Source organism: Python bivittatus, unplaced genomic scaffold (genome assembly GCF_059951505.1).
Source record: "Python bivittatus isolate LINGU-HERP-01145 unplaced genomic scaffold, Pbiv_v1 ctg000330_np1212, whole genome shotgun sequence".
Lineage (NCBI taxonomy): Eukaryota > Metazoa > Chordata > Lepidosauria > Squamata > Pythonidae > Python > Python bivittatus.
The window spans coordinates 51,808,462-51,821,630 of record NW_028277058.1 but is presented as its reverse complement, the minus strand read 5'-3'; the positions used below and the strand labels follow the sequence as shown (position 1 = coordinate 51,821,630).

Here is a 13,169-nt window from a genome sequence, read left to right as displayed (position 1 = left end):
TCTAGAAACGTATAGATTGGGGATGCACAACTTGAAGGCCACCCTCGGCATTTGAACAGCATGCTTGAGGTTATACAGTACTAGAAAGAGGTGGACAAACAATAAGACGAAGCTAGGAAAAGGCTATAATTGACTTGATTTAATGTTAGTGAGTCTTAAAATATGGTTTGCATGATTGTTTCCTAAGTTAATTAGTTTCTCTCTTGTTACATTAAAAATTGCAATTCAGTGATAACTTTGTGATGAAATTAGGGGAGCCACTTCCTGGGGTGTCTTGCAGAGGGGGTCAAAAAGATCAAGATCGCAGCCCTGACTGTGCAATCAAAGCTTCACTTCTTCAGAGTAAAGGGTCAGGGCTTCAATCACAGCATCATGACTGCTATCTTGACCTTTTTGATCCACCTGTGTCCACATTCAAGGCTTATGGGTTCTGTGTGCAGCTCTGGGGATAAATGGTTCTCATATGTTTAGGCCAAGCTTGCCCATTGTTCCAGGCCTAAACCGCTGAAAAATATGCTCCTGTAAGGCCACATTCTTGTTCACTTCTCTTTTCCCCTTTCTGTGTCTTGCCCACCTTCACCAGGAGATGTTGAGAAATTTTATCTTTGTGAATCCTGATACAAACTGGTCCCATCTGCATTTCCTGGAGGAATGTGTAGATCAGATAGATCAAATCATATCCTTTAGATTTTTCACTTCCCAACTTGCGTTTATAATTGTGTATTCTCAGAGAGAATGCTTCTATGTATAGAGTGAGATTAAAAATACAAATTTAAGTGCAGATTTTGTATAGGCTTTTTTCCCAGTAGCAAATAAATGTGGAATCAGAATAGAAGAAAAGTATGAGAGAGGACCCATTACAATAATACAGGCCAGAGATTGCCTTCAGTCTATAGCTTAACAAACTATCTTTACCTCATTCCCTGAAAATACTCTGGACTAGGAGTGGGTCCATCATTTGCCAAAAAAAAAAAAAAAAAATGCTTCCTTTAACGACAATTGTAATTAGCACTTGCTCCTTTCCCCCCTGAAATACCCTTGGCCATTAGTGCTGCCATGCAAACAGTCAGTGCCAAGTTGAGTCTTCTCTCTCTAAGCCACTACGTTCTCCTGACATTCTTTGGAACCCTCCACAGAACACTCTGCTTGGCAGCTGCAACAAATCTCTCCTGGTGGGGGCGCAGACTTCTCTTTCATACATTTGCCCAGATCCCCTGCCAGCATACTTCATCCACGGTTGCGTGAACTGCCAAATGCCCTCTTTACTTCACTTCCTCTTTCTCTCTCTCTCCCAGCTGCCTGGGAAATGTGTTAGCATGAAGGACTACCCAGTGCTTATTTTCCGTGGGCCAGAATAGTTACGGAGACATTGCCAATTATCTAGACAGTGTCCTTCAAGCCTAGTTGGTAGCTTTTCCTGGCTTTTCTCCTATTTTTTAAAAACAAAGGTAACCGTAAATAAGGATTGCCAACTCGGTAGAAAAGTATTTCTCCAAATTGGCTTTCCTTGGCCTGGCACCTTCTCTATCTAATGGATTACAACTCCTGTCATTTCCGAGCAAAGAGAGGGGGATCCAAAATGGTATGATTTATCTCCCCTCTACCAAGAACAAGAGCACTGTTTACTGTGTGGTGTAATAGCCTTATGACTAAAAGAAAATTGAGAAGGCCACTGCTGTTGTAGTAGGGTTAAGGCGCTCCCTATGTGGTGGAGTACAAGAGGTGGGGATAGCAAGTGGAGCAAGAGAATCAGTTTGAGATCTTGTCTCTGCACCCCCAGATTCATGCATCTGCTGGTGCCTTTTAATAAAAATATGTTAGAAGGAAAAGGCACTACAGGCTCCTTCTGATTTTGTATCACTGATCCAGGTAGTAAATATCCATCATGTTCCTAAGTTATGCATTCAGCTCATTCTCCCTCTTGGATAAAGAATGGGGAAGGGGGGGATGCCATTCTTAATTGCACATGGACTGCTTGAATTCCCTTTTAAAAATCAACACTTCTGTTTTGAATAAGTTTTGATTTCTGGTGGCCTACACCATAGGTTTTGCAAATGATGACACATACCTTTTGGCTAGAAAAAGGTGTTTTATTACTTCAGGATGTGGTAGGGAAATACAGTGTATACCACTATATTATCTTTTAGTTCAGTATAACATATTTCATTGCATTTTTGTGTCTTAGGCTAATGTTATATATGCAATATCGTCAATTTCATTTTGTTTCTTGGCACATTGTGATCACCACTAACTGGAAGAGTACCAGTATTTAAAAACTGGCAAGCAGTTGCCATGATCAAGAGCTAGTGAATATCACTGAAAATGCCAAAAGGCTGTTGATTTGTGATGGCAGTTCTAAGTTATTTTTTAGAAGTTTTCTAAAGTTTTTTTAAGTCTAATTTGCATTGATTTACCTTGTTTTCCTCACAGCAGTTACTAGGAGAACTCTCCGAGGTAATTCAGATTGTTTGAAATATGTTTTTAAAAGCTTTGGGGAAGATTATTTATTAAGTATGCTGGACTTCTTGAAACCTCTTTTCTTCTCTCCACCCAAATCCACTTCTTATAACATGCAATCATATCCATCCTATTCTTACATTTCGGAGTAAGCATTGGTAGGCAGAGCGCATAAAGGCAGTTAGAAATCATAAGCCAAAACAGTTGAATGTATGAGATGTAGAAAAGAAAATGAAACACAGCTAAAACTAGTTTATACAGGTAGTCCCCGGGTTAAGAACGCCTGGTTTACAGACAACCCATAGTTAAGAATGGAGCCTACTGTAGCAAAATTCAAGTTAAATACACAATACTACGTATACAGTATTGTACAATAATACTGTTCCAGCTTACATACGAATTCAGCTTAAGGACAGACCTTAGGAAGAGAGCTCATTCTTAAACTGGAGACCAAAACCATTCACTCTACATCTCCATACCTTCCTATCCTTGCCAACCATTTTTCATTTTACCATGTCCATACTCTGCTTTCTTTTTATATCAGTTTCCCAATTCCAGTCTTTGAGTCTTTTAACCAGAGGTGAATATATGAAATTGCCAAACAAAGGGATATTCTCTCTGGTCTAATATTGTCTACACTAGCAGTGGTTCTTCAGAGATCTTTCTCCACTTTCATTTCCCACTGTGTCTTCTTAATTAGGGATGTCAGGAATTTAACTGCCAATTTTTGCTGTACCAGACATAACTTTTATCATAAACTATCATTCTTCCCTGTTTAAAACATGGCTTCTTAAGCTAGAGGCATAGAATAGCACCTTCTGCTCAGCTTCATGCTTTCTGAAATCCATCTACAGCAGCCCAAACATGTGCCCTCCATATGTTGGACTACAACACCCATCATCCCTAGTTGGTATTCTGGGTGGGGCATTAAGTGAGATAATCCAATGCACGTGGAGATCTTCAGGTGAGGGAAGACTATATCTATGCTAGGCATGCCAAGTGTCTATGTATAATGTTCTTGAGTGTTGATTGATGACACTAGTTCATTGATTCATGAATGCCCTTACCATTTCTCATAAACTCAAAGCAGAGGTAAGTTTCTGGTATGAACCTTAACTCAGAATAATCTCATTTGTTTCCCACAAAGTCTGAATTTTACTTAGTGCCTATGAAGTTGGTAATTTTAGTCCAACACATGTAGGACTCTAGTTTGAGGAAGGCTGTTGTGGATGCACAGTGCTGATATTTATCATTTTCAGATCTATTGATCATAGGTAGGAAGTAAATGCTACCAGGATCCCATCTCTGGGTGATTCTTTGCCAAATTTCTTCCCATTTTCAAAACCATTGGTATCCATCTACAGGTAGTCCCCAGTTTAAGAACGAGTTCCATTCCCAAGGTCTATCCTTAAATCAAATTCATATGTAATCTGGAGTGGTATTATTGTATAATACTGTATAAGTAGTATTGTGTAATTAACTCAAACCATTGTGTATTTAACTCAAATTTTGCTACAGTAGGCTCCATTCTTAACTACAGGTCATCAGTAAACCGGGTGTTCTTAACCCAGGGACTACCTGTAGCTCAGTGATTGGTGATTATCTAATTGGTGGCAACCCACCAAGGTCTTAGGCTAAGCAGTTGTCCAGCCCAATTACATTAGACCTTTTTAACATTTCAAGGCAAAACATCTCTTCAGACAGCATATAATGGGCCTCTCCATAACAGAGCCACCTCCTTTTTGTATCTATAGAGGATGGATTACACGGGGCATATACCTGAGTAATACGACGTAGCCCAATATTGCCTTAGCTGTGATTTGGTTTGCTATGGTAAGGAAATCCCAAGGTTTGGGGGGTGGGTTTTTAACAGTCTAGAGGAGCTTTTCATGACAAGTTTAAGAAATAAGATACTGTTGTTGGCTTGGAGTTGTAGCCTGATTTGTTTGTAGGGGAAACCTTTTAAATGGGTTACTATTTTTTTTTTCTTTTTTCTTAAGAAAAAAGATGTGTAAGAGACAATAATATAGCAACTTGGGCTTCATGATTTCATTTCTTTGCCTTTCCTCTCAATGTGTAGAAATGGGTGCATTGCCCTATTGTACTTCTCTGGAGATGAGTAGGTTTGGATGGTTGAAACAGCAAACATCTACTTGGAGAAATGCAGACTTTTTCCAAAAGATTTAGAATAATTATTTCCACCCCCACTTTGGAAAATGAAACTTCCCTTCTTTTGTACAGAAACAAAGGACCGAGTTTGTTGCAAAGCAACAAGATCCCATGCCTGCTGCTCCTTCGCCACCACAGACGCCGCTTCCAGTCCCTCTCCCTCCATGTGTCCCTGCTCCTGTCCCAGTCCCAGTGCCAAAGGTCCCCGGAGCCATCAGCCGCCAGAGCAGCACGTCAAGCGATGGTGGGCGAGAGGCCCAGAGGCAAAAACTGCCCCCTGTTGACCGTGAGTTTCTCTCCAGTTTCATCTTTGTTTCTTTCAAGCAAGGAAACTTCCTTCCTTCCTTCCTTCCTTCCTTCCTTCCTTCCTTCCTTCCTTCCTTCCTTCCTTCCTTCCTTCCTTCCTTCCTTCCTTCCTTCCTTCCTTCCTTCCTTCCTTCCTTTTCTGTAGAACTGGATGTCATTCAGAAAATAAAGTGTTTTTAAAAAAGTAACATTCAGAGGATATCTGCTTTTCTTAAAAAGCCAGATTCCTAGTCTTTGTAATAACAGAGAGAAAACATGATGACCTCTGCTGGGGACATGGTTAATTTTTACCAACAGAAGGAAGGCAGAAAGATTACCTTTGCCAGTGAGTGGAGAATTTTTTAAAAAACATTTCCTAGATTGTTATTCCTATGCTTGATATTTGCATGACTCCAGAACTTTGTGGCCATTCTCCTAGTCCCTGGACCCAAAATGCTAGATCCTTTGGAAATCAGAATTGACCTTGAATCATATTCAGAATGGCACAGAAGTAGACACAGACTTGGTTTTATAGGTCATGGCGTAGAGAAGAGAAGGAGAAAATGGTTTGATTCTTGTTTTAATGTAAACATAATCATTTCTCATTTCTGAATTTAGGCATAAACCAGGTCCCAGTTGCACACAGAAAGCCTCACTTTTGCTATTTGGTGGTAGAGTTCACAACTCAAATGTAGGTGCACAAAAATATGTGAGTGGAGAAAGGTACAAAGTTGTGCATATTAGGGGACAGTGTGCAGAAAGGTGTCTTATATTAAGAAAAGGTGATTGAAAAGAAATATACGTATATACTCAAAGTAGTGTATGGAATAATGCATGGATTAAAAGAAGTCTGTGCCAAGATGCAAGCTAATATCTGTTCAGATTTTTCTTTAAAAAACCACAAACTGATGTGAGAACAAGACAGAACAAACTTGAGATTCAAAAACCAAGCATAATAATGCTTGACAGACTTGTTCATCCCTGGACAGATCTTGGAAAATGGGAATATTGATCTCTAGAGGGGAACAGATTATCAATTTGTCTTCTGATAGCCTTTCATTGCGCTCATTCATATCAATGGCTACTCAGATCCAGATGAATGGGTGACTCTTTTGCTTTGGATTATCTGGCCCTGTTTGTCATGGAGTATTGTGTATGATTGACTTAAGCTGCCAATCTTGTTCAGGATCTCCTCCAATTCTCTCGCTTCCCCCCTTCCCAGGAAGGAAATCTCAGATGGAGGAAGTTCAAGATGAACTCATTCACCGCCTCACCATTGGTCGGAGTGCTGCCCAAAAGAAGTTCCATGTGCCACGCTCCAGTGCCCCAGCAGTCAATATCAACTATGAATCCTCTCCAGAAGACATTAAAGTTTGGCTACAGGCCAAAGGATTCAACCCAGTGTAAGTCTAGAAGAGTAACCAGCTGTTTTGAATTAACCACAACTCCAAACAGCTGTGTGTATGCTTCAGGTACAATTTTTGGCCTGAGGGGTATGATGTGAAAATGATTTCATGTTGAGTTAGATGAATATGTAATTGTGTTGTTTCCTGATATGAATGGGAAATGACTGCCATCCAGATGCTATTGGATTCCAATTTTCATCATTCCCAATTAGCATGGTTAGCTAAACTATGGAATAAGGAATGCTAGCACAATAGCATCTGAAAAGTGACAGGTTCCTTCCCTCACCTGCTTCTATGTACTAATTAGCATCCATTCTCTCAGATGTAAAAGGGCTCATTGCTCTTACTTTATTCCTAATCATGCAGGACTGTGAACAGCCTTGGAGTTTTGACTGGCGCACAACTGTTTTCCCTCAACAAAGATGAACTTAAGTCTGTGTGCCCAGAAGGAGCTCGAGTCTACAGCCAAATTACTGTTCAGAAGGCTACACTAGAGGTACATCCTGAACAAATGATTCACCTCCCATGCTCTGCTGTAGGATGTGGTCACTCTGTGCAAATAAGTTTCAGTGGAGGGAATTTGCCTACCTTAAGTGGGGCAAGAAGCCATCTGCATCCGGGGGCCCACAATCTTTTTGGCCTTCAAGGGCTCTGGGGTATTAATGTTACTGGTGTGGGTAGGGTCAAAATTTTCCTCCCATTTTTTTCAGGGGAGGGGTAAGGGTTGAATAGGTGACTTAAGTCTTGGAGAGACACTCATGTTACCCCATAAGGCTCCCCCCCAAAAAGAGAACACCCAGTTTTAGAAGTCTTGGAGGTTTTAAAGCTGCCTTAATCTTTTGCAGAGGCTAAAGCACCTTTTTTTTTTTTACACTTAACCATCCACCTCAAAGGCTGAAAATATGAGGTTATCTGGAGGTGCTTAGGAGGCAGCAAGCCCCCAGTTGACAGATTTTGATGATCAACCTATGTCATAATAGTAAACTGTGGTTTAGTGTTGCATCCAAACCAGCCCATTGAGTCATGCAAGTGACTTATCATACATTTTGCTTTAGAGGTTGAATAGTTAACTTTCTAGGCATTATGGATTTTGCTCAGAAAAGTATATTTGTGCAAAAAATATACTTTTTGTCTCTTCTTACAGGAAGCTAGTGGAAGTTCAGAACTGCAAGAGATCATGAAAAGACGGCAAGAGAAACTGAACGCGGCTGCCACAGATTCAGGAGTCGAATCTTTCGATGAGAGCAGTGGTCACTAATAGTCTTGTCTAAAAATGTTTTGTTGTTATTGTCGAGGGGGGAACCCATTGTTCTTGGCATTGTTCCATCATGCTTTGTTTTAGGAAGCCATGAGGGGGAACTGTCGGTGGATTGTCTCTATTTATGTAGCTAGGATGTCATGCCATTAAGGGAGCATGCAGTGGAAAGCAACGGGGAGAATGCAATTGCTGTTTTGCCTCTCCCTTGACTGACAAATATAGAGAGAGGAATATTCTCTGGAGAGGTTCCTTAACCAGGTCTCCAGAGAGAATGTCATACTTTGCTTTTCTTTTTTTCCAGCAGCCCAACAAAGTCACATTGCAATTTTTTGAGTTGCCCTTGGACCCTGAGCTACTGACGAAATATGTTGAAATCCGCAGTCTAACAGAAAGTCAAAGAGCATGATCCAGCCAGCGTTGACCCCTTGTACAGGCCCCACTGATTTCAACCAAAAAGTGAATCAGAAACTTAACTTTCTGCCATTGAAAACAATGGGACCCCAAAGGGCTTTCTTCTGGCACAAAATTCCTTTCATTCATGCCATCAGTAGAGTTTGCCATAGTTACAGACTGCTGCTTTTCTCATTCTTCAGCACTTAAGATGTCCACATTTATTTAGAAGCTCCCAGGAGAATGATATTTTTTTATTATATGATCAATTACCACCCCTAATCTTACAAGCACAGACTAAATTCTTCTAACAGTATCATGTCATGATTTCTTAATGGAAGTGTATATAGCAATGTAATTTATTCTGCATTTCAATTTTTTGTCTGTTTTTGGAGGGGGGGATAAGTATGAATCAATGAAAACACTAATACAATAAACAATAGCACAAATTTTAAAAGACAGGGGCATTTAGATCTTATTTTGATATCCATGTGGTAGTTCACAGTATTATTTCTTAATAGTATTGCATTTTTTTTAATTTTTAAAAAAAATCTTTAACTTCACCAGGCGAAAAGGAAAGGGGAAAAAAAGGGGAAGGTGTTTATAAATGTTTAAAAAATGCTAAAAAAAACTACATGTTGATTTCCAACTTAAACCTTTTAAAAATATAGCCAAAATATTCCAGTAAACACATGAGTATAATTTTTTTCTGTGCAAAATGTTGTCTTCTGTCATATGGCACATAAAGACAAAATAGGAAAAAAAAAATGTGTCCTTTAATCAACCTAGAGGAGATGTATTGATTTTCATGGTGCCTTTTTTTTAATATGACTCAACTCAAAGTCTGCAATGAACACTGGTATATGTGAAGTGGGTTGCATTGTCTGTTATGATAAAGAAGATGCAAGCTTTTCGTTTGTACTCAAAAGAGCAAATTAAAAAAAAAAAATCAGCAAAGAGTAATGGAATAAACCCAAGATAACTCTACCACTTCACAGGAGTTTGAAGGTTTGAAGAAGTCTTTCAAGTCTATATGAAATCTTCCCAACTTCAATTCAGAAGGTTCTTTTGACATCTTCCCTCTAATGTGCTAGCTCTCTACATGCTATAAATCAGTGTTTCTCAACCTTGGCAACCTGAAGATGTGTGGACTTCAACTCCCAGAATTGAGTTGAAGTCCACACATCTCCAGGTTGCCAAGGTTGAGAAACACTGTGCTAAATGCTTCTGAGAGGACTTGGCAAACATTTCACACCCCAAATTGTTGAGGTCGGTGACCTGTTTCAAACTCAAAACAGTTATTTCAAGTTGGAGGTGGATTGTTTTCACCTTACTGGAAGCGTTCTGTTTCATTCTGAACACGAACTGAGCTTGAAATGGCCTTATTTTAAGCTAAAAATGGAGCTGTTTCAAGCCCGAAGCACTTCTGGAGTCCTTGGAGAAGAGGAGAAATCAAGATCGTGACAAGATTGAAAAAGATGTGGACTAAGTAAGAGGTTGAAAGGATTTGTGTTACATCTAAGGGGGAAGAGGGATAATAAGCTTGTAAATATCTGTTGAAAGAAGGTCAGAAGTCACTTATATAGCTCTTGGTTTTTGTTTTGTTTTCTCCCTTTAGTTTCTTGCACTTCTCTTTTTTTCTTACTCTTCCTTTTTCTCTCCTTTCTTTTTCTTTAGATTTGTCTTTTATCTTATGAAAAAATTCTTAATAAAAAATAAAAAGTGATCTTGACTCCCAAGGCCCTGCCCCTTTTGTACATACGTATGACACCAACACACATATAAAAGGGTCTTTGGTTGCACAATTACAATGGCCATCTTGACTTTTTTATCCCTCAACCCTGCAGACAGCCTTGTCACATCCACATTGGAGCAATTCCAGTAAGGTAAGAACCACCCATTTCAGCTCTGAACAATTTTGCGTACCTCTGATTATTTAGATACGGTCCTCCAGTTAAACTGGTACATTATATATTTCCATCAGGATTCAACTAAGTACTATTTAAGAGTCTGACTCTTACAGAATGAATTTTATATCATTGCGAGAATCTTCCCATGTTGAGGAAATAGTTATTCAAGCTTTCCCCAACATGTGAAGATTTTAGCTCCCACAATTCTCAGCAGTGACCCTGGCAGCTGAGAATTCTGGGAACTGCTCCATGCATGTGAGAAGGCTGAAATGGAGCATCAGCCACAATGAGACTCCTAATCTGGTGCCAGTGGGAACGGACTGGGCCAGAGAGATGCCCTACATTTCAAGACATCTCCAAAATAAGAAAAGTAAGATATGCTCATCTCTTGTCTGGAGGAAAAGAGTAGGTTCGCTGATGCAAGGGACAAAATGCTGGTCGTTTTGCAGAGGATCGTGTAATGGACATGGTAGAGTCCCCACTTTCATGTACATGAGAATGCTGACAACATGCAGTTTATGTACAATGCACTGAGGAATCTAGCGTGAACCTCGGCTCTGTATCTTTTTATCTAACCTGAGGCCAGTCTCATGTTGCCATACGTGACCTGTTGCTGGGATATCCCAATATAATGTTCGCTCCATATTTGTGTTACATTTCTTCCATTGTTTCCCCCCACAACTCTTTGAAAGTGATAGCTGCTCTCTCTCTCTCTCCCACAAAGCCTTCATTGTTCTGCCTCCTCCCCTTTCCCCATTACTCAACCGCATTATCCAAATAAAGCACAACGACTTTGATAAGACTTGAGCAGATTCTGACAAAGTGGTCCAGTTTCTCATACATGTATTGTGATTGATTCCTCTCCTTTTCCTTCAGAGCTTAGAATTTTTCTTCCAGAAAAATTGAGAGTATCTGAGGTGTGTTTTTCAGAATACGGCAACTATTGTCAGTGTGTGTATTTTTACTGTTCCAAGAACCTGCCAAATGAGATGCAGAGAAAAGAATTTCTATAACTCAACAATTCCTTTTTCTCATGCTTCAGCATCTATTTGTCCCCCTGCTGGGGATATGTTTTTCAGCGTTATGTTCATTCAAAGTACAGTAATGCAGTATGGAGAACCCATCCATGTTATATCTGCGTTTCAGAATAGTCCTGTGGAAACCTGCTTGCCCACAGAGCTTTTCATAAGTGGACGAGTGGTAATTATGCAAAAACCTGGAAGGAGAAAACCCGAATTTCAAACACTGATTTCTTATGAATTATGGAAAGAATCCAGTATGAACATTCACAGATTCAGCAAAAGCAGATGAGCTTAGGTGGAAATACACAGTATGGACAGGCAGATTGTGAATTGATGCTGTTATAGCAGGAGAACGAGTGAGTTTGCTGCTCTCTGTAAGAGCACAGCTACGGCAGGCACCGAACGTTTAATCTACTGCCTCTTAGTCACATACAAAGGCAGATATTTGCCACAATCCTTATCTCCTCTAGCAGCTTTCTTGCCCTTCACGTTATGCTGACAATCTCAGCAACACTGTTGAAAAGTCATTATGGCTCTTTTTGTACATTCCATGACTAGGGTCACACTTTGCATTAAGCCATAATGTGATTTGTGTTGTTTTTTTTTAATTTGCATGCAACAACCTGGTTTGTGATATGTACATGCATTCATTTACCCAGTGGCTGTGGATTATGGGACACACACACACCCCCCGAGCCTAGGAATTTTCGATCTTTGGTTCTGGATGGGATTGCACGGCCCCAAACAGACCTGGTGTACAATTTGGGGGTCTTCCTAGACTTGCAGCTCCTGGTTGAAAAGCAGGTGGCAGCTGTGGCTTAGCTCCACCTTATGCATCAGTTGTGCCCACACCTGTATTGGGAAGCCTTGCTAATGGTCACTCACACCTTAGCCACTTCCGGTTTGGATTACTGCAATGTGCTCTACATGGTGCTGCCCTTGATGACCACTTGGAAGCTGTGTCTGATCCAGAATGCAGCAGCACAAGTCATTATGGGTATACCCCAGAATGCCCACATAACGCCTCTACTCCGTGAGCTGAGCGGGTTACCGGTGCACTTCTGAGTGCGATTCAAGGTGCTGGTTCTTACCGATAAAGCTCTTCATGGATCAGGGCTATGTTACCTGCGGGACCATCTACTTCTATTTACAGCTGTCTGTTCAGTAAGATTTAAGGGCATGCTTTGGGTCCTGTTGCTTCAGCAATGTTACAAGGGGACATGGGAAGAGTGTCTTCTCTGCCGCTGGTCCCACCCTCTGGAATAGCATTCCCCCCCCAAGAGTTGGTTAGCCCCAACCCTGCCTGCCTTTTTTCCCCAGGCGGTGGGTCTGGGACTGGTATGTTCTCTTGAATGAGCTTTTTCTCAGCCCTTCTGTGGTTGTACAGGGTTCTTTTGCATTGTGAGTTTATTACAGTGACGGTGGGGTGGCTGGGCAGGGTGGAGCACTTGAAGACGTACAAGAATGGGAACAAAACCAGGATGTGGCAGCGTAAGAACCTCCTTGGGGTCTCACATTGAAACAATCTCCCATACATTCCACTCTATATGCTTACATTAATGGAGCACTCTTTATGGGTCCCACCATGGAGAAGCTGACATCAACAATCAGTTTGAGTTCATATTGGTGGGGTTCATAAAAGACAAGGACTCATTTAAGCAAAGCTCAAATCATGGTGACTACAGAGACACATCCATACGGTTTTCCTGGCAACAATACAGAAGCGGTTTTCCCTTGCTCTTTTTTTTCCCACTTCCCAGTCTAGCCAAAACCTTGGGATTTTCTACTTAGCCTTTTGAGATCAGCCAAGTAGCCAAATAAGAGTTGCATGGAATGGCTCATGGAATAAATTGCCTGTTCACAAACCAGGACTGTTTTAAGGAATTTGGGTGCCTGATGCCATGCTAGGTTTGGACACCCCAAAATCCCATCAGCACAAGTTATAACTTGTTTTTGCACCTCCACTCACTCATAGCCTCCTTCCATCTGCCACTCTCCTGAGGAGATCCCCAGTTTTCTGTGGCCCCAATACAGCTGCATACACTGCTGTCCCCTTAAAGTGACCTTGGCAATCCCCTTCCTTTTAACAGTTTGGGGGTGTATTTATAATTCCAGGCCTTTTAATGTTACTACTTTAGTTTTTGTGTTTTTAATGCTTTGCTTTAATGTAGTTTTTATGTCTGGTTTATTGTATTTTGTATGCTGCACCAAACAGTTAAGGGAATGCATGGTGTATTCGTTTTCTAAATAAATACCTATACTTATCCCCCTA

The 13,169-nt window shown here is 40.7% G+C and overlaps 1 protein-coding gene across 3 annotated transcripts in view; it reads left to right on the top strand.

Annotated features, from left to right (window-relative positions):
* The window catches only part of EPS8 (EGFR pathway substrate 8, signaling adaptor), a 130,844-nt gene extending 122,420 nt beyond the window's left edge, over positions 1-8,424 (top strand). For all 3 annotated transcript variants that reach the window (XM_088141313.1, XM_088141312.1, XM_088141314.1), the window contains 4 exons: positions 4,699-4,912; positions 6,134-6,314; positions 6,684-6,813; positions 7,462-8,424. In XM_088141313.1, the coding sequence (XP_087997439.1) occupies positions 4,699-4,912; positions 6,134-6,314; positions 6,684-6,813; positions 7,462-7,575 (639 nt within the window). In that variant the 3' untranslated portion in view covers positions 7,576-8,424. The remainder of the gene's footprint in view (positions 1-4,698; positions 4,913-6,133; positions 6,315-6,683; positions 6,814-7,461) is intronic.
* The last annotated feature ends 4,745 nt before the right edge of the window (positions 8,425-13,169 follow it).